The sequence below is a fragment of the Dictyostelium purpureum genome (genome assembly GCF_000190715.1).
Source record: "Dictyostelium purpureum unplaced genomic scaffold DICPUscaffold_298, whole genome shotgun sequence".
Taxonomy (NCBI): Eukaryota; Evosea; class Eumycetozoa; order Dictyosteliales; family Dictyosteliaceae; genus Dictyostelium; species Dictyostelium purpureum.
Window position 1 is genome coordinate 17,525 of NW_003519634.1, and position 23,766 is coordinate 41,290.

General features: G+C 26.0%; 7 protein-coding genes across 7 annotated transcripts; 5 read left to right on the forward strand and 2 right to left on the reverse strand.

Moving 5' to 3' along the window:
• Positions 1 to 688: 688 nt before the first annotated feature.
• DICPUDRAFT_156425 (uncharacterized protein) lies at positions 689 to 2,365 on the forward strand (the record flags this gene model as incomplete). Its single annotated transcript, XM_003291735.1, has 2 exons — positions 689 to 1,889; positions 2,322 to 2,365. The coding sequence occupies 2 exons, from the start codon at positions 689 to 691 to the stop codon at positions 2,363 to 2,365; spliced, it is 1,245 nt and encodes a 414-aa protein (XP_003291783.1).
• A 55-nt stretch (positions 2,366 to 2,420) lies between these two features.
• On the reverse strand, positions 2,421 to 6,215 carry DICPUDRAFT_82447 (uncharacterized protein; the record flags this gene model as incomplete). The annotated part of the gene is made up of 8 exons (XM_003291744.1): positions 2,421 to 2,965; positions 3,036 to 3,458; positions 3,540 to 3,683; positions 3,752 to 3,971; positions 4,040 to 4,224; positions 4,288 to 4,728; positions 4,805 to 6,022; positions 6,203 to 6,215. The coding sequence occupies 8 exons, from the start codon at positions 6,213 to 6,215 to the stop codon at positions 2,421 to 2,423; spliced, it is 3,189 nt and encodes a 1,062-aa protein (XP_003291792.1).
• A 1,076-nt stretch (positions 6,216 to 7,291) lies between these two features.
• On the forward strand, positions 7,292 to 9,098 carry DICPUDRAFT_95458 (phosphoglucomutase A; the record flags this gene model as incomplete). The annotated part of the gene is made up of 1 exon (XM_003291736.1): positions 7,292 to 9,098. The coding sequence occupies one exon, from the start codon at positions 7,292 to 7,294 to the stop codon at positions 8,975 to 8,977; it is 1,686 nt and encodes a 561-aa protein (XP_003291784.1). The 3' UTR covers positions 8,978 to 9,098.
• Positions 9,099 to 9,732: 634 nt separating this feature from the next.
• On the forward strand, positions 9,733 to 12,390 carry DICPUDRAFT_99132 (uncharacterized protein). The gene is made up of 2 exons (XM_003291737.1): positions 9,733 to 9,846; positions 10,290 to 12,390. Exons 1-2 carry the CDS (start codon positions 9,837 to 9,839, stop codon positions 12,254 to 12,256), a joined length of 1,977 nt encoding a protein of 658 aa, XP_003291785.1. The 5' UTR covers positions 9,733 to 9,836; the 3' UTR covers positions 12,257 to 12,390.
• Positions 12,391 to 12,680: 290 nt separating this feature from the next.
• Positions 12,681 to 14,375, forward strand: DICPUDRAFT_50048 (flavin-containing amine oxidase). Its single transcript, XM_003291738.1, has 2 exons — positions 12,681 to 12,968; positions 13,098 to 14,375. Exons 1-2 carry the CDS (start codon positions 12,858 to 12,860, stop codon positions 14,352 to 14,354), a joined length of 1,368 nt encoding a protein of 455 aa, XP_003291786.1. The 5' UTR covers positions 12,681 to 12,857; the 3' UTR covers positions 14,355 to 14,375.
• A 219-nt stretch (positions 14,376 to 14,594) lies between these two features.
• On the forward strand, positions 14,595 to 20,875 carry DICPUDRAFT_39573 (uncharacterized protein; the record flags this gene model as incomplete). The annotated part of the gene is made up of 4 exons (XM_003291739.1): positions 14,595 to 14,861; positions 14,938 to 15,013; positions 15,091 to 19,331; positions 19,397 to 20,875. 4 exons carry the CDS (start codon positions 14,595 to 14,597, stop codon positions 20,873 to 20,875), a joined length of 6,063 nt encoding a protein of 2,020 aa, XP_003291787.1.
• A 117-nt stretch (positions 20,876 to 20,992) lies between these two features.
• On the reverse strand, positions 20,993 to 22,825 carry DICPUDRAFT_156431 (uncharacterized protein; the record flags this gene model as incomplete). The annotated part of the gene is made up of 3 exons (XM_003291745.1): positions 20,993 to 21,223; positions 21,297 to 22,349; positions 22,412 to 22,825. The coding sequence occupies 3 exons, from the start codon at positions 22,823 to 22,825 to the stop codon at positions 20,993 to 20,995; spliced, it is 1,698 nt and encodes a 565-aa protein (XP_003291793.1).
• Positions 22,826 to 23,766: the final 941 nt, after the last annotated feature.

Below are 23,766 nucleotides of genomic sequence, written 5' to 3' on the forward strand. Positions count from 1 at the left end.
AAAAGCACCTTCCACAACAACCGATATCAATATTGATAAAACTTCCATTAACTGTCACTGCATAGATTACAGCATGGATTAAAACTACCTAAATCACTAACCAAAACAAGATGATTCATTATTAGTGAAAGAAGGAACACCAGATTAACATAATAAGGATTTGCTTGATGAAGGGGCCACTTGATAATAATTTTTTTTTGAAATTTTATTTTTTTTAAATACTTTGGAACTTTCATGATTTAAATCAAATTTTTTATTTAAAATTTTTTTTTTTTTATTAAACATTAAAAAAAATTTTTTTTTAAAAAAAAATAAATACTTTATTTAATATATTTTCCCATGATACAGATACCTGAAAATATATATACCCCTTTATTACTATAATCATTTATAAATTTAAATAAATGAAACCAAAAAGTATTAATTATATTTTTAATAATTGGGTATATAGTATTTATAAAATCTCAGAAGGTTAGGAAAAATAATAAGGAAAAAACAGGGGTTACTTTTTTTAAAAAAATTAAGTTTTTCCCAAAAACAAGATATTTTATTGAATATCAAAAGATGTAATTGTTTTGTAAACTTTTACATAATTAAAATTTTTTTTTTTTTTAAAATCTAATTTTTTTATAAAAATTTTGATTTTTAATTAAATTTGTATTTTTATTATTTATTTCAAATATAACAAATGAATATATGTTTTGTATTTCCAAAAACCTTTGAGGTTTTTAAATTTTTTGAATTTTTAAATAACGACAAAAATATTGTTTATAAAGATGTCCTACAAATAGACTCATCAATAGAATTAAATAGTTTATTAATCATAAAAAAAAAAACACTAGACCCATCAAATTCACAAACTGACAAAGGTAATAATAATGAAAAAGCTTTATTTGAAACATCAGGCATATCAAATTCAGAAATTAGCCAAGGTAATAATAATGAAAAAACATTTTTGAAAACACCGGACATATCAAATTCAGAAACTCACAAAGTTAATAATAGTGAAATGTATTATCCTTTCCCTGTTTATGATATAAAATATCATAACTATTATCATTTTACTTTTCTTGTTATAGATGAAAGTGATATCAATTTTAGAAAAATACTTCAAGCAAAATGGGAAAAAGTTTCAGAAACTAATAATAATCATCATGTTTTGGCCAGACCAACATTATTATTAATGGGGTCATGTGGTTCACCAAATAAAGTTGATTTTCAAAAATTTTTTATTATTGAAAATGCTCATAAATATGACAGGGGCGAATTAAGGGAGGATAGAGTTTTTGTTTCCAGGTCAACAAAAGTTCTGAAGAATGCACATTCATTAGAAATCTTCACCTTAAATAGATTAAAAAATTCTGTTGGAGCAAAAAAAGATATTCTCACAACCAATTTTATCAATCAAGCTAAAATTGATGACGAAGAAAACTATAAGGATTGTTTATTGGATATGGAGACTTGGGATTTTTATGATATTTGTGAATATTTAAAAAAAAAGGGGTTAATTGGTGGTTATGGCTCAATTAGATTCGTTACCGACCTGGCATTCAACCCATCAGAGGAAGTATTAAATAAAAAGAAAGTTATTGAAACCCTTTCTCAATTTGGCAACGATATTCCAATTTTTGAATTTTACCAAAAGTTATATGACCAAATAGATCACAGTGGAATATTGAAATCTATGGGAGGTAATAACTTTCGAGATTCTTCAACTCAAAAAAAACTCATTAGACGTAACTCACAATACAATTTTAGTTTCATCTTCGATTTTTTATTACCATGTTATCAACATGGATGTCATCATCGAACGGATACAAAAGATAGCTTTAAAAGTTACTATGAACACTATAAAACTATTGCAGAAAACAAGGATAAGGTCCCCAAGAGTAAGATGTAAATGATAATTATTGAACTAATAGGTCATATTTATTATTTATATAAGAACCCCTAAAATAAATCATATTACAATTTATTTGCTAAAAAATAAAATAAAATAAAAATAAAAAATATTGTCAATTTATTCCGTTTTTTCAATTTTAAAAATTTTGTTTGTATTTTTTTACAATTAGATATAGTTGATTATTATTAATTAATATTTAGTATATCCTCCATGAACTACAGTTATCATGACAAATGATTGGAACCCTTCCAGGCACTTTATTTTTATCTGCATAGTATTCTAAAGTTAGTTGTGCATCGTTTTGTAAAATTTCAAGATATAGTTTAGATTATAATCCATCATCTAAAAATAAAAATAAAGAAATAAAATAAAAATAAAAAAATTTGTGTGGGTAACCTATTATTATTTTATTTAATAGTTTGTTATAGAAGTAATGTTACAGTGATTTTTATATATATTTAATTAATCTTGTTTGGGTATATGTATAAATGTTTTAGCTCTTTTATATTGATAATCATTATTTTTTGTTATTAATATTATTATTATTAATCTGGGCCAATTCAGTGTTTAGAGCTTTTAAATTTAATGATGATTTTTGAACTTGAATCGTTTTCTTCTTATCTTCTTTTTCTTGTTTTTCTTTTTCTTTCTCCTTTTCCTTTTCCTTTTCTTTATCTAGTTTTGAACTGGTCGAAAAATTGGAAAATATTTTATTTAGTGATGGAGCACCTGTTGATTTGGATGTTTTTACAGTATCATATTTTTGAGGTAAATTATTGTTATTATTATTTTCATCATGATCACCACCACTATTACCATTTGCTGTACCACCAACAATTGTACCCGAAGATGATTTAAAGAATGATCTACCAACTGTTGCACCTTTATAAATTTCATTTAGTTGCTCTTTATGAATTTTTTTGTTCTCTTCATTGGTTTGTTTGGTTAACATTTCCTGGTTCTTTTGTTCTTCTAATAAAAGTTGTTGAGTTTTTTCTTCAGCATCCTTAATAGTTTCCATTCTGGTTTGATATGACATTTTATGGAATGTTGTTTGTCTCACTAGATTTAATGAAAAAAAAAAAAAGTTAGTATTAATTTTATAAAATTGTAACATTATTTTTTTACTTACATAAATTTGGATATTGTCTTAACTGTGGAGATGATTGTTGTTGTTGTAGATGTTGTTGTAATTGTGGCGATGATTGTTGAGATAATAACTGTGGTGATGATTGTTGTGGTGATGAAGAATTTGAATTATTTAGAAGTGATTGGTTTTGAAGTTGTTGTTGATTTTGTTGATTATCAATTACTACGTTTGTATCTAAATCACTACCGCTACCAACCAAATTATCGCTGTTATTATTAATATTTACACTACTTGATAAATCATTTGAACTAACATCTTGTTGTTGTGACTCATTCAAATTCATTGAACCTGCTAATGTTGCGCCTCTACCTGTTTTACCTTTTAATTTTAATGCTGTGTATTGGAAATCTATATATTTTTTAAAATCATTTGCTTTTTCTTCTGCTTTTTTATAATTTACTAATTCTAAAGATGGAAAAAAATCAAATTAATATAAATATAAATCAAATAATATGGATAATATGGATAATATGGATAATAACTTACTTTCATTTTGTTGTTGTTGAGCACCAATTTCAAAAAATACTTTTTGAAGATAATTTAACCATTGAGTTTTCGATTCTGGTGACTCTGCAAAGAATCTTAGTTCAACATTTTGTAATAAAATTTCAAAACAATTAATCATTGAGGCTAGATTTAAAAAAAAAAAGATTAATATTATTTTTTTCTTTAATTTGGTATTTTATGTTATTACTTACGATTATTTGGGATATCTGTTAACATTGGACATGGAAATAGGTCTTCACATTTTAAAAATTTGAACTTTGATTTATTATTAAAAATTTTATTGGATGTAGGTTTTGAAAAAATTAAAATATCATTAAATAAAAATACATAAACTCTTTTAGATTTATTATATAAATCCCCAACTAAAAGATAACCCTCAAACACATATCTTCTTTCGGCAATAACAAGATTCTATAAAAATTATAATTTAGCGTTAATATAATATAAAATTTTTTAAATTTTAATTTTGATATACTTACTGGACATTTTCCAATTAGTTTATTTTGAACTTCAACAACTTTTAGGGAATTATCAGATTGTCTTTTGGTATCATTAATTGACATTGCAATACCCTTGACTAATTCTAAAGCTTTAGTTAAATGGGGGAAATCTGGGTGAGATCCCTCAGTATGTTTTAATAAATCTTGAAGTAATAATACATAACCTAAAAATAAACAAATTATTAATATTTTTTTTTTTTTTTTTTTAAAAAATAATGTAAACATACGTGGAATTCTTTGCACTGGTGTAATTAACAATGACTCTAATCTTGAACGTGGTGTTGTTTTTTCTTCAGCCGCTTTAATAAATGCTGCAAATTTTGAGTCTTTTGCACATAGTGAAATACGTTGAAGACCAAAATCAAAATTCTTTACATAATCAGTATAAGCTTTTAAGTAAACACCCATGGTTGTAAAACAACTACCCAATATAGAGTATGGTGTCCATTTATCCAATACTGTTTCCAAACTTGATAACAATGTATTATTAATAACATAAATACTATCAATACCACCAAATATAAATTTTACATCCTCCTGACTAATAAGACTGCTCTTTCTTAGTGGGTCTATAAAATGTGTTGATAATTGTTTTAATGTTGATAAATAAGTTTTTTCTGTATTATAGATTTCTTGCACTATATTCCATCTGTATCTATATAATAATTCTATTTAAAAAAGGAAAATAACTATTAATATTTTTAAAAATAAAAAATTTGGTTTTTGGTGTAATATTATACTTACTTAATTTTATAAGTGGTAAACATTGTTTGTGACGTCTGTAAGCTCTTTGAATCTTAATTGCAGCTTTGACCATAGCTGGATCTTCTTGTAAATTTGGTGCTGGTTTCGATCTTGGTGGTGTTGGAGGTAATGGTTTTCTTGGTGGTGCTCTTTGATGGATCATTATTGAAATTCTTGGATTATTCATAACTTTACCATTTTGTGTTTTAATTTGTAAATTACTGCCAGTTTTAGTTGGTGATCCTGATAATTGCTGTGATGGTTGTTGAGTATTTGGAGACATTGGTGGTTTAGATGATGCATTATGGTTGTTAGCAATACTGATTGGTCTGGTATTTTGATTAATTACGGAAGCCCTATTATATGGTTCAAATAAACTACCAGATCTGGGGGCTTGAGATTGAGATTGAATACCAACAAAACTTCTAGTAATTCTAAATTTAGTACCACCAGCTAATAATTCCATTTCTTTTAACTCTGCCTCTTTAAGTGCATTAATAGTTTCTTCATTACCTAAACCCATTTCACTTAAAAACTCTGCATGCAGCTCCTCTTCTTCCTCAACTCCTTCTTCATCGGTATCATCTTCATTTTCATTAGTTTGTGCATCAGTAGTTTCATCATTTAAATATTTATTTAATAACTCTGATCCCTCACTTGAATTATCGTTAATGCTTTCTAAACTATTTGAATTACAAAGTGCTGGTGATGCTGATGGTGATACTTCATTACCATTATTCGTAACAACTGACGCTCTAGATTGGATTGGTGATTTATTAATATTACTACTATTGTTTGTATTATTATTAGCGTTTAAATTATTTTCGTTTTGACCAACTGGAACTTTATTAATTGATAATGATGACAATGATGTTCTTGGTGTAACTTTTGGTGGAACCTTCTTTTCTTGTATTGATGGTTGCTGAGGTGATGGTTGTGATGGTTGAGCTGATTGAACTGGTGATGTTGCAGTATCTGTTGAATTTTTAACAATCATTGATGCTGATCTTACTGGTGGGTTTGTTCTTTGAGGACTATTATTATTAAGATTTGTACCATTGGGTTGATTTGTTTTTGTTAAAAGTGAATTATCTGATGCTGATACTGTTGATGATCTTGTTATCATTGACGATCTAATTGGTGGTTTTACACCATTTGCTGTAGATGTTGATGAATTATTTAGATTAACAACACCTGGTGGGGCTGTTTTTCTTTTATCTTTATAATATATAAAAAAAATGAAAAATAAAGAAAAAATTTTGGTATGTAAAAATACACGAAAAAATGTTAGTTTTAAAATTTTGACATATATTTTCGAAAAAAAAAAAAATTTTAAAAAAAACAAACAAATAAATAAAAAACAATTTTAAAACTATAAAATAAACCTATTATCCTTACCATCGTCATCCATATTTATATTTACTTTGTTCTATTACAATTGTTTTGCAATTGAATAAAAAAAAAGTACTGGCCTAATAAAAAAATTAAAAATTTTAGTTTTTTTTTTTTTATTTTATTTTTTTTATTTTTATTTTTTTTTTTTTTTAATTTTTATTTTTTGGTTATTTTTATTTTTATATTTTGATTATTTTTTATTATATGATTCTACTTGTATAAACAATCGATTTTATTTTAATTTTAATTTTTGAATAATAAATAAGAAAAAATTAAAAAAAATTAAAAAAAAATTAAAAAAAAAAAAAAAAAAAAAAAAGTTGGTTTTTTTCAAAATTTTATTTGAAAAAAAAAAAAAAAAAAAAAAAAGATATAAATAAATAATTAAAATACTTTGATATATAGTATTATTCCTTTCCAAATATATACATAATATTTACTATATAATGGAATAATTATTTACATAAATGTAAACTCAATATCCAATTCAAGTCAAAGAAAAAAAAAAAGATGATTATCAAAATTTTATTTAAAGCTATTTATAAAAAAAAATAAAGAATAAACAGTGATTCGGAGGAAACTAATCAATGGAATATGTTTATTCTTTATTCATACAAATATATATTTTTTGATTACCAACACAACCAAACCAATCCAAATTTTTTTTATTTTTTTTTTTTTCATTTAATTTTAATTTAATTTTTTTTTTTTTTTTTTTCAATTTTTTTTATTTTCCCATTTTGATATTCATTTTATTTTTTTATTGTATTTTATAATATTTTAAATATTTTATAAAATTGATTTTTATTAAAAGTAAGTAGAATTACTTAATTTATTATATTAATTGTATTTTATATCAAAATAGAGCAAATTATTATAAATATAAAAGTATTTAATTACAACTCTTACACTTACACATACACCCCACACACCCCACAATTTTTTTTATTTTTTTTATTTAATTTAAATTTTGTTTTTATTTAATATTTTTTTTTTTTAAAAATTTTATTTTGATCCTAATTTTTTTTTAAAATTTTATTATCATTTATTTTTTTTATTTGTTTATATTAAATAATATAGTATAATAATAAAATGACCAAATTAGAAATTAAAATTATTGAAACCAAACCCTTTGATGGGCAAAAACCAGGTACAAGTGGATTAAGAAAAAAAGTTACAGAGGTTATGAACGGTAATTACTTGGGTAATTTCGTTCAATCAATTTTCAACGTATTACCAAAGGATAAATTAAAGGGCTCAACTTTAGTAGTTGGTGGTGATGGACGTTATTATAATAAGCAAGCTATTCAATTAATTTTTCAAATTGCTGCTGCCAATGGCGTCGGTAAAATATTAGTTGGTCAAAATGGTTTATTATCAACACCAGCAATCTCTGCAATTGTAAGAGCTAGACAAGCATTAGGTGCAATTATTTTAACAGCATCTCATAATCCAGGTGGTCCAAAAGGTGATTTTGGTATCAAATATAATCAATCAAATGGTGGCCCAGCTCCAGAATCAATTACAAATGCAATCTATAAAGAAACTACTACAATCACTCAAATCCATAGTGCTGAAAATGTTAATGTTAGTGATCTCTATACTCTCCAATCACACGAATGGGAAGGTTTCACTGTTGAGGTTATTGACTCTGTCTCTGACTATTTGACCCTTTTAAAGAGTGTTTTTGACTTTCCATCCATCAAGAAATTTGCCACTGACCCAACAAAGAACTTTAGATTCAATTTTGATGCAATGAGCGGTGTAACTGGGGTTTATGGTAAAAGAATTTTCTCTGATGAACTTGGATTCCCTGAATCATGCCTCATCAATTGTATTCCATCAGAAGACTTTAATGGCGGTCATCCAGATCCAAACTTGACATATGCTCCAGAGCTCGTTAGAAAAATGAACAATGGCGAATTTGACATGGGTTGTGCCTCTGATGGCGATGGTGATCGTAATATGATTTTGGGTAATCGTTTCTTCCTCAATCCTTCAGACTCTGTTGCTCTTATCGCTGCCAACTATCAAGCAATTCCATACTTTAGAAATGGATTAAAAGGTCTTGCTCGTTCAATGCCAACTAGTGCCGCCCTTGAAAGAGTCGCTACTGACCTTAAAGTACCTTTCTTTGAGGTACCAACTGGTTGGAAATTCTTTGGTAATCTAATGGATGCAGATACACTCTCCATTTGCGGTGAAGAAAGTTTCGGTACTGGTTCAGACCATATCAGAGAAAAGGATGGCATTTGGGCCATCGTATGTTGGCTTCAAATTCTTGCTTTCAATAATACCACATCCCTTGAAGAGATTGTTAAAAAACATTGGTCCAAATATGGTAGAAACTATTATTCACGTTACGACTATGAAGAGATCGATACTAAACCAGCAGAGGAAATGATGAAACACGTTTCTGCTCAAATTAACTCACAAGAATTAGTTGGTAAGAAATTTGTTGGAATTCAAGATAATGTTACCTATGAAGTCGCAAAATGTGATGATTTCGAATACAAAGATCCAATCGACAAATCAATTTCTTCACATCAAGGTCTTCGTATTATTTTTACCGATGGTTCAAGAATTATTTTCCGTCTTTCTGGTACTGGCTCAACTGGTGCTACTGTTCGTGTTTATTTCGATAAATATGAAACCAAACAAGATCAATTAAACAACAATGTTCAAATTCATCTTAAATCACTTATTCATATAGCTCTTGAAGAAATTTCAAAATTAAAACAATATACTGGTAGAGATGAACCAAATGTTATTACATAAAAAAAAATAAAAATAAATAATAAAACTATCAAATAATTAATAAAATAAAATAAAATAAAATAAAAAAATAAAATAAAATAAAATAATAATAGTAAATAGCCATATTATTTTTTTTATATCCAAAATAAATTTTTTTTTTTTTTTTTTTTTTTTTGTTGCAAAAATTGGATTTGTAAAGGAATCAAATAAATGGGTATTAAAAAAAAAAAAAAATTATTACCATAAAAAAACTCCAAGTAAAATTCAAAAAAGCTATTTATAATATCAGTTTATTTTTTCGATATAAATAAAAAAAATAAATATAAGATTTAAAAAGTAAAAATTTAAGTATACCTATTTTTTTGAAACTATTTATTGTCAATGTTATTATTATTATATATCTGTTTGGATTTAAAAAAATAAATATAAATAAATACAAATAATTTTTTTCAATTTAACCACACCGATCCCAACCAAAATTAACAATAATTATTATAATTTAGTGGGTGCACAAAGGGAAAAAAACAAAAACAACACACAATAATTTTTTTTATTATAGCATCATAATGAAGATTTAAAAGAAAAAAAAAAAAAAAAAAAAAAAAAAAAAAAAAAAAAGAAAAAAAATACAACAACATCACTTAATTCTCAGTGATGAGGGAGAAAATTTTAATTTTTTTTAATTTTTTTAATTTAATTTTTTTTTTATTTTTATTTTTTTTTAAAATTTTCTCTTGCACATTTTTTTTGTTTTGTGTATTATAAATATTAAATTCAATAACTCAATTTTAATAAATAACCTAAAATACTATATTATATCTCTATAAGTTTACTTTATATCATCATACCTCATCATTCCATTACCATACTTATTTTAAAAATGATTTCAGGTTCGTAAAATAAAATAAAATATACTATAAAATAAAATAAAAAAAAAAATAGAAAAATAAATATATATTTTTAAAAAAAAAAATAGAAAAATATATATTTATTTTTTTTAAAAATAAATATATATATATTTTTTAAAAAAAATAGAATACAAATATAAATATTAGTGTTAATATTGATATTAATATTAATATTAATATTATTTAATATATAAAATTTTTATATTAAAACAAAATAATTAAATATGCTTATATAAAAATATAAACCTAAAAATAATTATTATTAATATAAACATAATATTATTTTATATGTATTTTTATATTAAACAATATAAAAAAATTATTAAATAAATATTTACATATAAACATACACAAATATATAAATATAATATTACTTTATAAAAAATATTTATATTAAAATAAAATTATTTAAATTTCTTTTATAGACAATTATTTAACTTATCCAGAAAACAAATTGCATCAATACTTTTTTGATCAAACTACTGATAAGTTAGACGTTTCCAAGTCAAACCAATCGCCAACAGACCAATTCGGAAAAACTGAGGAGTATATCAACTCCAGCAGTATCAATATTCTCTTTGGAACCAATATCAAGTTCGATGTTTCTCAGATTATCCAAGACCATGATTCACTTCCAGCTGCAGAAAAAAATCTCATCAAAAATTATGCTAAATCAGAAGACATTCATGGTGCCTATTACATATTAGGTGTAATCTTTTGTTACTTCCCAAGAGAATCCCTACAAGAGTTAATGGACTTTGTTAGATCATTTTCTCGTAAGGGTTTTAGAAGTGCTATTATTAACGAGCTAGATCAAAGATTATTAAGCTACAAGCATTTTAATGACCCAGAAATTTATCTATTCCACCGTCTTTTCACCAACTTTACAATGGATTCATTCCAGAGTTTTGGTTCAAGATTCAGTTCATTTTTAAAAGAAGAACATTTGATTACCATCGAAGATTTTGATCCATATCAGTCCTCTAATTTTTCACACTCATCACCAGTTCCCTCTGAATCAAGCTTAGATTTTAACGTTAACGACTATGTTTTCAATAACACTCAAAGTGTTCAGGTTATTTATGATAACCAGTGTGAACTTTTATCTCCAATGGTACAAATCGAACATATCGAACATATCGAACAAATGAATCAAATGAATCAATTGAATCAAATGACTCAATTGGAACAAAATTTTAATTCAATCGATTCAACACCAAACTTTACATCAACTATTTTCCCAACTCCCCCATCATCCCCATCATTTAACCAAGTTGCTCCATCTACACCAACCTATCAATTCTCCCCATCACCATCGTTTGATTGCCTATCACCATTACAATCATCTTTGGATGGGGATTTTACTTCAGTCCCAGTTACCAATAGTATGGATATTACCAACTTTTTTGCAAATAATGTTGGGGCTTCTGCTCAACCAAGAGCCAGTGGTAAATTGGAAGAAAAGCAAAAAAGAGTTACAAAATCATTCCCAAAAGCTGTTATTGACCATTCATTCCGTTCAAAATTATTTGAATTTGGTTTCACCGCCGAAGATTTAGAAAAAGCTTCACACAAAGGTTCTGGAAATTATATCTATGGTGAAAATTTGCTCTCTTCAATCTCAAATACAATGGAGCGTCCAATTCCACTTGAAGTTAGTACTGGCAGAATTGCAAGAAGTGGCCTCATTGTTCAAATTCTCGACCCTGCTCTATACCCAAATGTCACTGCCGTACCATCCCTTGTTTCCAGAAATCCCTTATCAAAAGATTTCGATTTCAAAAAATGCGATTTCGATCAAATTGAAGAAAAATCTTATCATTTAACTTTCTCAATTTTGAGACTTACAAAAACAGAAAAAAATGTTTGCATCAGACTTTGTTTATTCTCCAATGGTGTACATTTTGACACTATCACCACACCAAACATTCGTTTCAGAAATACTCCAAGTGAATTTAGCCATCCAAGTGAAGCTATTGTCTTAAAAGATCAAAATTATACACCAACCGACCAATCCAACATTGATGATGACTCTGTTGCAAAAGAATTTAAATCAATGGATAACTTTTTCAAGAAGGGTATCAAATCCACCGAAAGACAATGTGCTAGTGATGGTGAAACCATTCAAAAACCAGGCAAACAATTAGTTATCGAATTCAAAAACACTGCCACTAATAAAACCTTCAAGGTTCCACAAGATATATCAAAGGTTCCAGAGGAAGACAAGTGGAGATTTGTTTCAGACAAAAAGAATAATATCATTAATTTCCCATATTCAAACGTGGTAGAATTTAAATGTATAATTCCAAAGGGAACTTATGACGTTACATTCTTTTATGAAAATGTCACTAAAAAAATTTCACCACAAATTAAAAACTACATAATTAATTAATATGCCAGTTTGCTCAGAAATTAAAAAAAAAAAAAAAAAAAAAATCAATAGTAGTATTACATAAATTTTACAATTTTACAAATATTTTAAACTTTTTAATTTTATAAAAATAAATAAATAAATCATTTTAAAGTAAAAATATATATTTTTTTTTCTTTTATTATAATCAATCACTAAAAAAAAAAAAAAAAAAAAAAAATATAAATTTCATCTAAATATTTTCAAAATGATCAAAATATCTTTTTTTTTTTTTTTTTTTTTTAAAATTAATTTCTTTTCAAAACAGAAAATTATTATAATTCCATTTTTTTTTTTTTTTTTTTTTTTTATATTAAATTTTTTTTTTTTTTAAATTTTTCAAAATTTTTTTTAATTTAGATTTACACCCATTAAACACACCAAACGAAATATTTTTAATTTAGAACACACACAATTTATAATATAAAATAAAATATTTTATTATTATTTTATATATAAAATTTTAATTTTTAAAATAAAATAACACAAATTAAATAAATAAATATTATAAATTATAAGCACCAAAAAATAAACAAAGTAATATAAAAAAATCAATCAACCATAATAAATATAATATAATAGAATGACAACATTATATGATGTTATCGTTGTAGGTGGTGGTTTAGCAGGTTTAAATGCAGCATATGAATTTAAAAAATCAGGTTTAAATGTTTTGGTTCTTGAGGCTAGAGATGTAAAGTATAGATAAATAATTATCGATAGTGATGGCAATGATGATTGCCTCATTATTAATAAAGCATATAGCATTGGATATTAATACTTTTTTTATTTATTTTATAAAATGAATATTAATAATATTTAGAGATTTGGAGGTAGAACCGAGTCAATTAAAGTAGATGAATATTGGTTTGATTTAGGTGGACAATGGATGGGTGGTACACACAAATATTTAAAACAATTATGTGACGAGTTGGGAGTTAAATCATTCCCACAATATGATGAGGGTAAACATGTTTTAGAAATTAATGGAAAGAAGGTATATTATTCAGGTAATATTTCAACATTAAACAAGGGTTACGATTTAGAAGGATTAAATGAAACTATTCAAAAGATTGACGAGTTAGCTAGCGAATTAAATCCAGAGGCACCACATGCCCATCAAAAGTCCAGAGAGTACGATCATTTAACAGTCAGTGAATGGCTCGATAGAAATACTAAAGGTATTGATGCTAAATCTATTATTAATTGGTTCTGCCGTGTATGCGTTGCTGCTGAGCCATCAGAAGTTTCATTTTTATATTTCCTCCATTTCATCCGTACTGCTGGAAGCTATAGTTTATTGGCTGATATTCATGGCGGTGCTCAACAAGATCGTTTAATTGGTGGTTCACAACAAATATCTGAAGGTTTAGCTAAAAAATTAGGTTCTTCTAGTTTTGCACTTAATTCACCAGTACGTGCCATCTCCCAAGATGCCAATCAATGCTCTGTTAGAACTGATCTTACTACATATCGTGCTAAATATGTAGTAGTTGCAATCCCACCAACTCTTGCTGGTCGTATCGATTATAAACCACCAATGCCAGCTAAACGTGATGAACTTACTCAACGTATGCCAATGGGTTCAGTTATAAAAACAATTGTTATTTATGATGAACCATTCTGGAGAAAAGAGGGTTACTCCGCCGAAGCTATATCTGATCAAGGTCCAATTTTTATTTGTTATGATGACTCTAGTCATGATGATAAAAAAACTGCTATCGTTGGTTTCATTGCCGCTTCAGCTGCTAAAGATTGGGCAGAGAAATCACCAGAAGAAAGAAAACAAGCCGTTTTAGAATGTTATGCTCGTTGGTGGGGTCCAAAAGCTTTAAAACCACGTTACTTTTTAGAAAAAAGTTGGAAAGAAGAAGAATATTCACGTGGTTGTTACGTTGGTTACACCAGTCCAGGTATTTTAGGTCAATGTGGTGAAGCTCTTCGTAAACCAGTTGGTCGTATTCATTGGGCTGGTACAGAAACTGCCTCAGCTTGGGTTGGTTATATGGAAGGTGCTCTTGAATCCGGTTTTAGAGTTTCCAAAGAAATTAAACAAAGATTAACAAATTCAAAATTATAAAATTAAAATTGTTATAATTACAAAAAAAAAAAAAAGATCAAATGGTTTTTATTAATTTTATTATTTCTATTTTTATTTATTATTTATTTATTTATTTATTATATTCGTTTATCAAAAAGATATTTTCAACAATAAAATTAAATCGTTGAACTTTGTGATTTGGAAAAATTGGGATATGATACAGCTTTTTTTTTTTTATTTTTTATTTTTTTTGATGGAAAATATATTTTTTTAAAAAAAATGTTGCAACTTTTTTTAAGTTTTTTATTTTTTTTATTATTTAAAATTTCATTTGTTATTACAACAACTGACTATTACAACTATTCAGTTATTGCTGAGCAACAATGGGAAAATTATTACTCTTCTTTTATAAATGATTTGGTTTACAAGTCATTTAGATATAATGAAAAGTTAAATTTACCATCTTATATTATTAAAAATAATCAAATCCAACCATGCGAATTATATAACACAGTTATATATAATCCATCAATTTACACAATTTATGTATGTTATTTAATATAGATATTATAATAAAAAAAGCTTTTAGGTATTAATAGTTTTTTTTTTAAATTATTATAAGTCAAATATTTATCAAATAAAGAACGAAAATATTAGCCAGGGTACATTGGCTTACAATGAAGATTTAAATTGTTATGGTAAATTAAATAAAAATATATGAATAAACAAATAAATATTAATATTAATATTATTTTTTTTTTATAAAATTAACTAGTTTTTAATTCAGATTTAACATGTAAAGTTTCTTTACCAATTTCAAGATGTTCCGATAACGATTCTCCAAATGTATCAGACTTTAATAATTATAATAATTTAATAAAAAAAGGACATAGTTTTAAAAATAATCTTCAGTTTTATTATTCAGCAAAGCAATCATTTCACTATTATATTAGATCATTTTTAACTCAGTTTTCAGATATAGACCAATTTAATAGAATAGATAATTATTGGAATAATATGGTTAATAAATTAGATGTTTTAATAAAGAGTATTATAGAACTAACTCAACCATCTACCCCAAAGAATATTGGTTCCATTTTATCAAGTGTAGATAGTTCAATATTATCGAGTCAATTTAAAGCAAAAATAGTTGATCAAACTTCTTTTACAATAAATACAATTTTAGATTCATTAAATTCCTTATTAGAAATTGTTAATGATTTATTATTAATTACACCATCAGCATCTATCTCCTCCTCCTTATCATATATCGACCAGTCAATAATATCAAATATTCAAAATAATTTAAAAATTCTCAACGATTATCAAAATTTAAATTTAAATATATTCTTTGGTTCATCACAAAATTTTAATCAGCATATTTCAGAATTATTTAATTCAGGTCAAACATTGTTAGAATATTATTTAGAATTTACAACGACATCAAATGTAATAGAGTCTATAATTCAAGAGGTTTTGGTTTTAAATCAAGTTTTATTACAACAATCATCAAAACAAAATCTAAATTCTATTATTTATAATTTAGATCTTCAAAAATTTAATTTTAATAAGTTAAAACAACAAGAATCAAATTTATCTATAGTTTTAAAATTAATTAAATCATCCACAAATATTAATAACAATAGTAATAATAATAATAATTCATTTTATTGTAATTATTTAATAATAGAATCAATAATAAAATCATTCAACCAAATAATTAATCCAAATAATCTTTTAGAGATTCAACAGTTGGTTTTTAAATCATCTACTTTTGGAGATATTGGTTATTGTAGAGACTTGTTTCAGAGGAGTTCGAAATTAACAATGGATCTTACTGTTTTTAATCAGCTTAGTGCTGTTAGAGAACTTGGTGATCTAGTGAATCAAGATATTTTATCTTATGACTTTGGTTTTCCCAATACAAAGCTTATTACATCAAATTTATTCTCATCAATTATTAAAGATACTGGTGCTGCCCAGTTTCAAAAAGATGGTTTGGTTTTAAATGTTTCATATCCATCGTCTACAGGTAAACCTACTCCTCAGGCTCCTCCTGGTCCATTCCCAATAGTTCCGCAAAACCCAAATTTTCAATGCCAGTATCCAAGTTGTTTGTGGGGTAATACAGGTAGTCAATGTCAAGATACCCCCAGTAACTATTTTTACTTTTTAGAAGGGCAATGTGATTTTTGTATTGATTTACCTGTCAATAGTGAAAGGGCTTTTTTAGGTGGTGTTCGTACTCCTGATGGTCGAATTGGTATATCTCCAAATTGTCCATATATTTGTACATTAAAAGGACAGTATAAACTAGGTGATGCTGATGACTATAACAAAGAGTGTATTGATGCTCCTATTGGTTATTACTCTCCAGCCTATAATAATACTTTATATAAATGTACAATTCCATCAACATATCGTTTACCAAATAGACTAGGTTTCGGTTCAAATGGTTTCTCAGATAGTTGCACAATTACACCTCTTTATCAAATGGTGTTTATTAATTCAAATTATGACACTGAAAGAAATGTTTTACCATCCTCAATTTTAGATCGCGGTAAAACTATTGAAATGTGGTTGTCCATTCAAAATTTGCCAAGTGAAGACTCTGTCCTTGGTTTAACAGGTATTCATGGGTCTTTTGAAATATCATTCATCTATAAACACACAACAAAAACTATTACACCAGCTATTACTGATTCTTCATCTCAAGCTATTATCTTTTCAGATAGTTCAATTAGTATCCCAGTATCAAATATAAATACTTTTTTCCATTTTGCTGTTGTAATTGAAAGTAATAATATTCTTAGTTTTTACATAAATGCTAAAAGAATGGGAAAATCTATTTTTTCAAGTTCAAAGATAAATCAATCCCCAGGTTTTCAATATATAGGTGCAAAACAATTTCATAGAATGTCATTTCTAATTGATGAATACCATACATTTGACCAAGCTTTATCGCCAAGCCAATTAGGTTATAAGGTGAGATCTGAAATGATTGCTTCATCTTGCAATGCTCAAATTAATGAAAGGTTATGTAATGGAAGCTGTGTCTCATGCAATCTTAATTTTGGGCTAGTTTTAGATATCACTGACTGCAGTTGTAAATGTTCAGATTCAGCAAATATGGAAATTGTGAATGGAAAATGTATTCAAAGGTGCCCACCAAATTCATTTAGAGATTCTTCACTACAATGTTCATGTGTTGATGGAGAATATAAAGTTTTACATGCAAATTATGTTAAAATTTCCTCAATATACCAGTATGATAGTCAAGAAAACTATTATTCATCCAACACTGATAAAAAAATTGGTTTAAAGTCAGTACAGATTTATAACCAAAAGGGGGAAAAAATTATTCCTGCTTCCTGTTCTTCAAATAGTAATGATGGAAATGATTGTTATGGTCTTTTTGATGATTCTGCTTCAACATATTGGTGTAGTGCAGGTTTTTCGGGTTATGGTTATGTTTTATTTAATTTAAAGACAACAGAAAAAATATCAAAGATCTCAATAGAACCATTACCAAATATTTTTACAATGAAAACCATAACAATATCAATATCTAAAGATTCCAATACTTTTGAAACTACAACTGATATTTTTGTGCTACCAACACAAGCCAATCCAACAACAATTGATTTTAATTTGGTTTCTGATGATTTAACGCTTTTCCAATGTGGGCAATGTCCAACTACTTCATCATTTAAGGAAAGTGAATCATCCATTCAATATAGGTATCCTCCAACTTCAGTTTATCCACACAATTCAATTGATACATGTGGTTGTTTTGGTAGATTTTCATTTGATAGCTTTGCATGTATGCCACCATTACCTTCACCTGGTTTTACTCTAGCTTCTGGACCATATAAAACAAATACCCTTGTAAATATAGTTTATAATATTCAAGTTACAACTGGTTATAGCCTTAGATACACTATTGATTCAAGTGATCCATTAGAAACTTCAACATTATTCCCTATTGAACAAGGTATTATGTTTGATAATATTGAAACTGTGGTATTAAAAGTACGTTCATTTAAAAAGGGTCGTTTAACAAGTGATGTAGCTTCAGCAGTTTACTATATTCAAGGTCTTATTAACTGTACTCTTTCACCAATTGGGGGTGATGCTAAAATATACGATGTTAGTGTAACAGTTAAAATCAATTGCGAAACCTCACCCTCATTTAGCAGCATTTCATCATCTTGGATATTTTTTACAACTGATAATAGTGAACCTAATATATTTTCAGATAAATATAATCCAAAGTATGGGGTTACTTTACAATCAAATCCAACAATTGGTATGAACTATATAACTTTTAAAGTTTTATCTCAATTAGAAAAGTATTTTAGTTTTACTGGAGAGTTCCTTTACAAAATTCAACCAACAATTCCACCACCAACATTTACTCCACCAAACCAATTAAATTTTGTAAACTATGTTCCTTTAAAAATATTAGTTCCATCAATTAAAGATAGCGAATCAACTTCAATTTCAACAGAAACTTTTTATCAGAATTATATTATATTTTATGATTTAATACCTCAAGGAGAAACAAACCCCGCACCATTAACAAAGACTTCAGGTATTAAATATAATCTGGACGAATATATTACAGTTGAATGTGGTTACCCCTCAGAGGGCTGTTTGTTACATTTAAGAGCCATCGGTTGTATAAACGAAGCATGCTCGGTTATAACACAAAAGTTCTTTAAGGTATCATTCAATATGACAGAGTTAACACCAGCTATTATACCAAAGTACCAAAGAGAATTCAAAAGCTATCTAATTAAAATTCAAAGTAATTCAAATTTAATGGATCTGGAAACTTTTTATAATTTTAAATTATTACAAAGCGATGCGACTAGTGATGACTCTAAATTACTTAATCAATGTCAAAAAGAAATGAATATTCAATTTGGTGAACCAGTTATAAAATATAATTTACCGTTTAATATTTCATCAAATTTAAAAGGATATTTTTGCGTTTGTTCAAAAAACTTTAAAGTAATTATTGTCTTTTTGAAATTATTTTAATTAAATTAATTTCCAATACTAATAATTTAATTTAGTTTTATAACAATAACTTATTAAGTAGTCTTCAGGTTTGTAAATTATTAGTTTACACAAATCAAATGGATCCACCTATTTTCTTACAGCATGGTGAATATATCGAAAGTAAACTTCAATTAAATATTTATGAGGATATTAGAAATTATAAACATACAGGTTTGTTTAGAGTCGAAGTTAATAATGGCAATCCAACTGAAGAGTCCCAACTTTTAAATTCGAATAATATTATTTTGAATTTATCTCCATCCTTATCATACCAAATGTTTTCTATTAGTGCCATTGATTGTGCAAAAGGTTTTATTTGCTCAGAGCCATCCAACACCTCGATTACATTAAGAGCCACATGTCCAGATCCATATGTTTCAACAGCTCCAGGTATATATTATAGTAATGTTACAGTTTATGGCTATTGTGATGGTGGATGTACACCAGTTTATGAGTATCTTAATTCATCATTATCCAAAGATGAAGAGGCCACACCTTTAAATAGAAACTCACCGGTACTTTCATCAAGTTTATTTTTAACATCACCAACCAATGAAGAAACTATCACTATTCTTTTAATGATGTGTATTGATTCATTGAAAGCAAATAGCAAAACATTAGATTTCCAATATAATGTCCAAAAGTATTATAGACCAAATAAACCAACTATTATACCAGGCCAATCAGGAATTTTAGGTAGTAAAAATTTAATAGAGATGAAATGTAGTTCATTAGACTCGAGGGAGACTTGTTTTATTTTGTTTACCATTAGATATGCAGATTCTATTTCAAATGTACCACTCGAAATTGATGCAATTCCCCAAAATTCAAATTCAAATTCAATGTATTATGACTATAAATATGTTAAACCGTTCAGACCCAATATAGTTGGCCGTTACTATATTGTGGCTATTACAGTTATAAGCAACCCATATTTAAAATACGATTATGCATACTCCACCGAAGCGTCTATCGAAATATCTATTTTCGACACCGCCCCACAAATTGAAATGGTTCCAAATATCTCTTTATTTTATCCAAGTGCCAGTGTATTATTAACATCAAATAAACTTTCAACCGAAGATACAATTTTATATTATATAGCAAATGAAACTGATGAATATTATCACCTAAATACTTCAAACAATCATCCACCATTATCAAAATTTATACCTTTTAACGAAAGCACAACCCTTTTAATTAAATCAACTTGTATTATTTATGCTTTTGTTGAAGGAAAATATTACGATCTAATAACATCCAACTCTATTCAATTCTTTGCATTGGTCTATGATAAGCAAAAAGAAATTATAGACACAGAAAATCAAGATAATCATTCAGACAACAATCTTAAATATTTATCATTTTTAATTTTACTATCTGCTCCAATTTCATATTTAATATATAAATCCTATAATATATTAATGCTTTATAAATATAAAAAACTTTTAAAACTATCAAAAAAAACAGGTTTATTATTAAATAAATATTAAATAAATTTATAATTATTTACATTTTATTTTTTTATTTTAATTTTTTTTAAAACTTATATAATAACTATTTTTTTTTTTTTTGACCTATAGTTTTATTACTTTTTATATTGCTTTTATTTAACAATTTAACAATATTAATAAAACATCTGATATAGTTGTTACTGTCCTTGGTTTAAAGTCGTCTGAAACTGTAAATAATCTTTGAACTTTATAATCACACATTTTTATTATGGCATCTACTAAAGAGGTATCCTCTGAAATTGTAAAGGGTTTTTTAAGACCACCACTCGCTTCTAAATATTCATGAATTGTTTTGAATAATAAATCAAACTTTAAACTTGTAATATTCTAAAATGAATAAAGAGCATAGTTGTTAATATTTTTTAAAAAAAATACATCTGTTACAATAAATAATAATTACCTTTAAATCATCAGATGATAAACAATGAATCAGTTTACCTGATTCATCATCAGTAATAGCAACTCCATTAATTCTATTTGATCTTAATAGAGTGAAAGCGTCTTTGGTTATAGTACTTGAGGGTATTGAAACTACAGGATACATTATTTTTAATTCTTTTACACTTTTTTTTGAATGATTTGATATTTGATGTAAATTCTCTCTAGCTAAATATAAAAAATCAGTTTGAGATAGAATTCCTACTAACTCATTATCGTTATTGAAAACCGGTACTCTATGGACTTTGAATGGGGGACTTTTACTTATTAAAACTTCTAATGCTTGTAATAGAGACATATCTTCTTTTACATATCTCATATCATTTAGTGTTGAAAAGCTGATAACTTGTTTTAATGACTGTTTTAATATATTTGTATGATCTGGACTTAATCCCAATATTTTTCTTCGGTGTAATAAATATGACATGAATGAGAGAATATCTAAAACTCCCACCAAACCTCTATATTTATATTTTTTTTTCTGTATTTTTGGTGAGTTTCCAATACTTTCTGTTGAACTCCCCAAACTATTGTTTAATTTATTGCCGTTACCATTTAAATTATTTGTTGGGGTGGTTGGGTTATTATTTACATTATGGTGGGTATTGTGATTATGACCATGGTGATATGGGGATGATGATTTTTTTGCTGCTCCTTTAATGTGATGTTGATTATGATATTGATGATTATGGATGTGGGAACTCCTGGATACACTTCCACTTCGATAAAAATTTTTCTTCCTCGCACTGCTACACCCATTTGTAGTACCATTGCTACCTGAACTATTTGCGCTACCAACACTATCTGAACTACTATTTAAATCTTCTTTTTTAACTACCTTTAATTCACTTGGACTAATAACATGAATATTTGAATGACCTTCTTCATTTTCATCATAATTTGAACTTGTTTCACTATCACTGCTTTCAGTATCATGAAAATCGTCATCTGGTGATCCAATTTCATCATCCTCCTCCATTACTGGACTTGAAGCAACTTCATTCTCTGATAATATCTAAGTTTTCTATATTAGTAATTATGCTTTAGATTTTTTAATTTTAAAAACTATATACTTACATATAATGAGTCTTCTAAAGAGGTGTTTATATTTACTGCAACTAAATCTGAGGGTATTTTGTTTCTGTACGATTTATTTATATCTTTTTTATAAATGAGAAAGTTTTTAACAGTTCTCCCATTTAAAAAACTCGTCCATTTTGAACATACAATAAATACTTGAGTGGGGTTAATATAGCTTTGTTTTATTAATGAAAAAACTGGAGGTGAAACACTACTGTTACAATTAACTATTATTTTATTTAAGTGAGAGTTTGGACTATTTAAATTGCCATTATTATTGTCATTATTGTTGCTATTATTATTATTTGAAGTCGATTTTGATGAAGTTGAATCTTCGCTATTATTATCACTAATTGAAAGATTTTCTAAATTTAATCTATCATCTTTTTCTTTTGTTGTTATATTATTCATAATACTACTCATTAAGGATATATATTAATACTAAACGATTAAAATAAACATGAAATTAAAAATAAATAAATAGAATTTTTGGTGTATGAAAAAAAATATTAATTGAATATAGAAATTAATAAAACTATTATTTTATTAATTATTAAAAATGATTTTTAATAATATATTATAAGTAGAGTAATAAATTAATTTATTTATTTATATATATAAAAAAAAAAAGAAATAATTTAAAATTTTTTAATTATTTTGGGTGGGGTATAAAATTAATTTTAAATTAAATTAAATTTTTTCAAAATATTTTTTTTTTATTTTTTTATTTTTTTTTTAAAAATAATTAAATTAAATTATAAAAAAAAATAAAAAAATAACCATTAAAAAACTTCACTCTTTTCTGTATATTATAAATAAAATAATCATCATTAAAAAATAATTATTTTTAATCTTTTATTTTACATTTAACACGATTTTATCAAATGAAGAGATACTCACCTCATAAATGAGAAATAGGAGAATTTATTATATATATTTACATTTATAATGCTCAGTTATTTATTATTAACTAAATTATTATATATAATAGAATTAAAAAAAAAATGAAAACGTTATATAGATAGAAACCTACCCATTAAAGTAATTAATTGGTATTAGGAACAGTATTTCAATGGAATTGTTGAGTCATAAAATAAATAGATAATATTTAGAAAAGCATTGAAATTGAATTAGCACAGTTTTAAATACTCTTTGAAATAAAAAAGAACTAAAATAAACCCAACAGGTTGGCTGTTGGATAAAAACCTGTATTTTTTGCTTTTATAAATGTTATAACATTCTTTTTTGAACATTAATCTGAATATTTGACTTTTAATATAATGATTTACTATTTGAAAAAAATTTCTTAAAAAATTTATTTCACGAAAAAAAAATAAATAATTTAAAAAGGA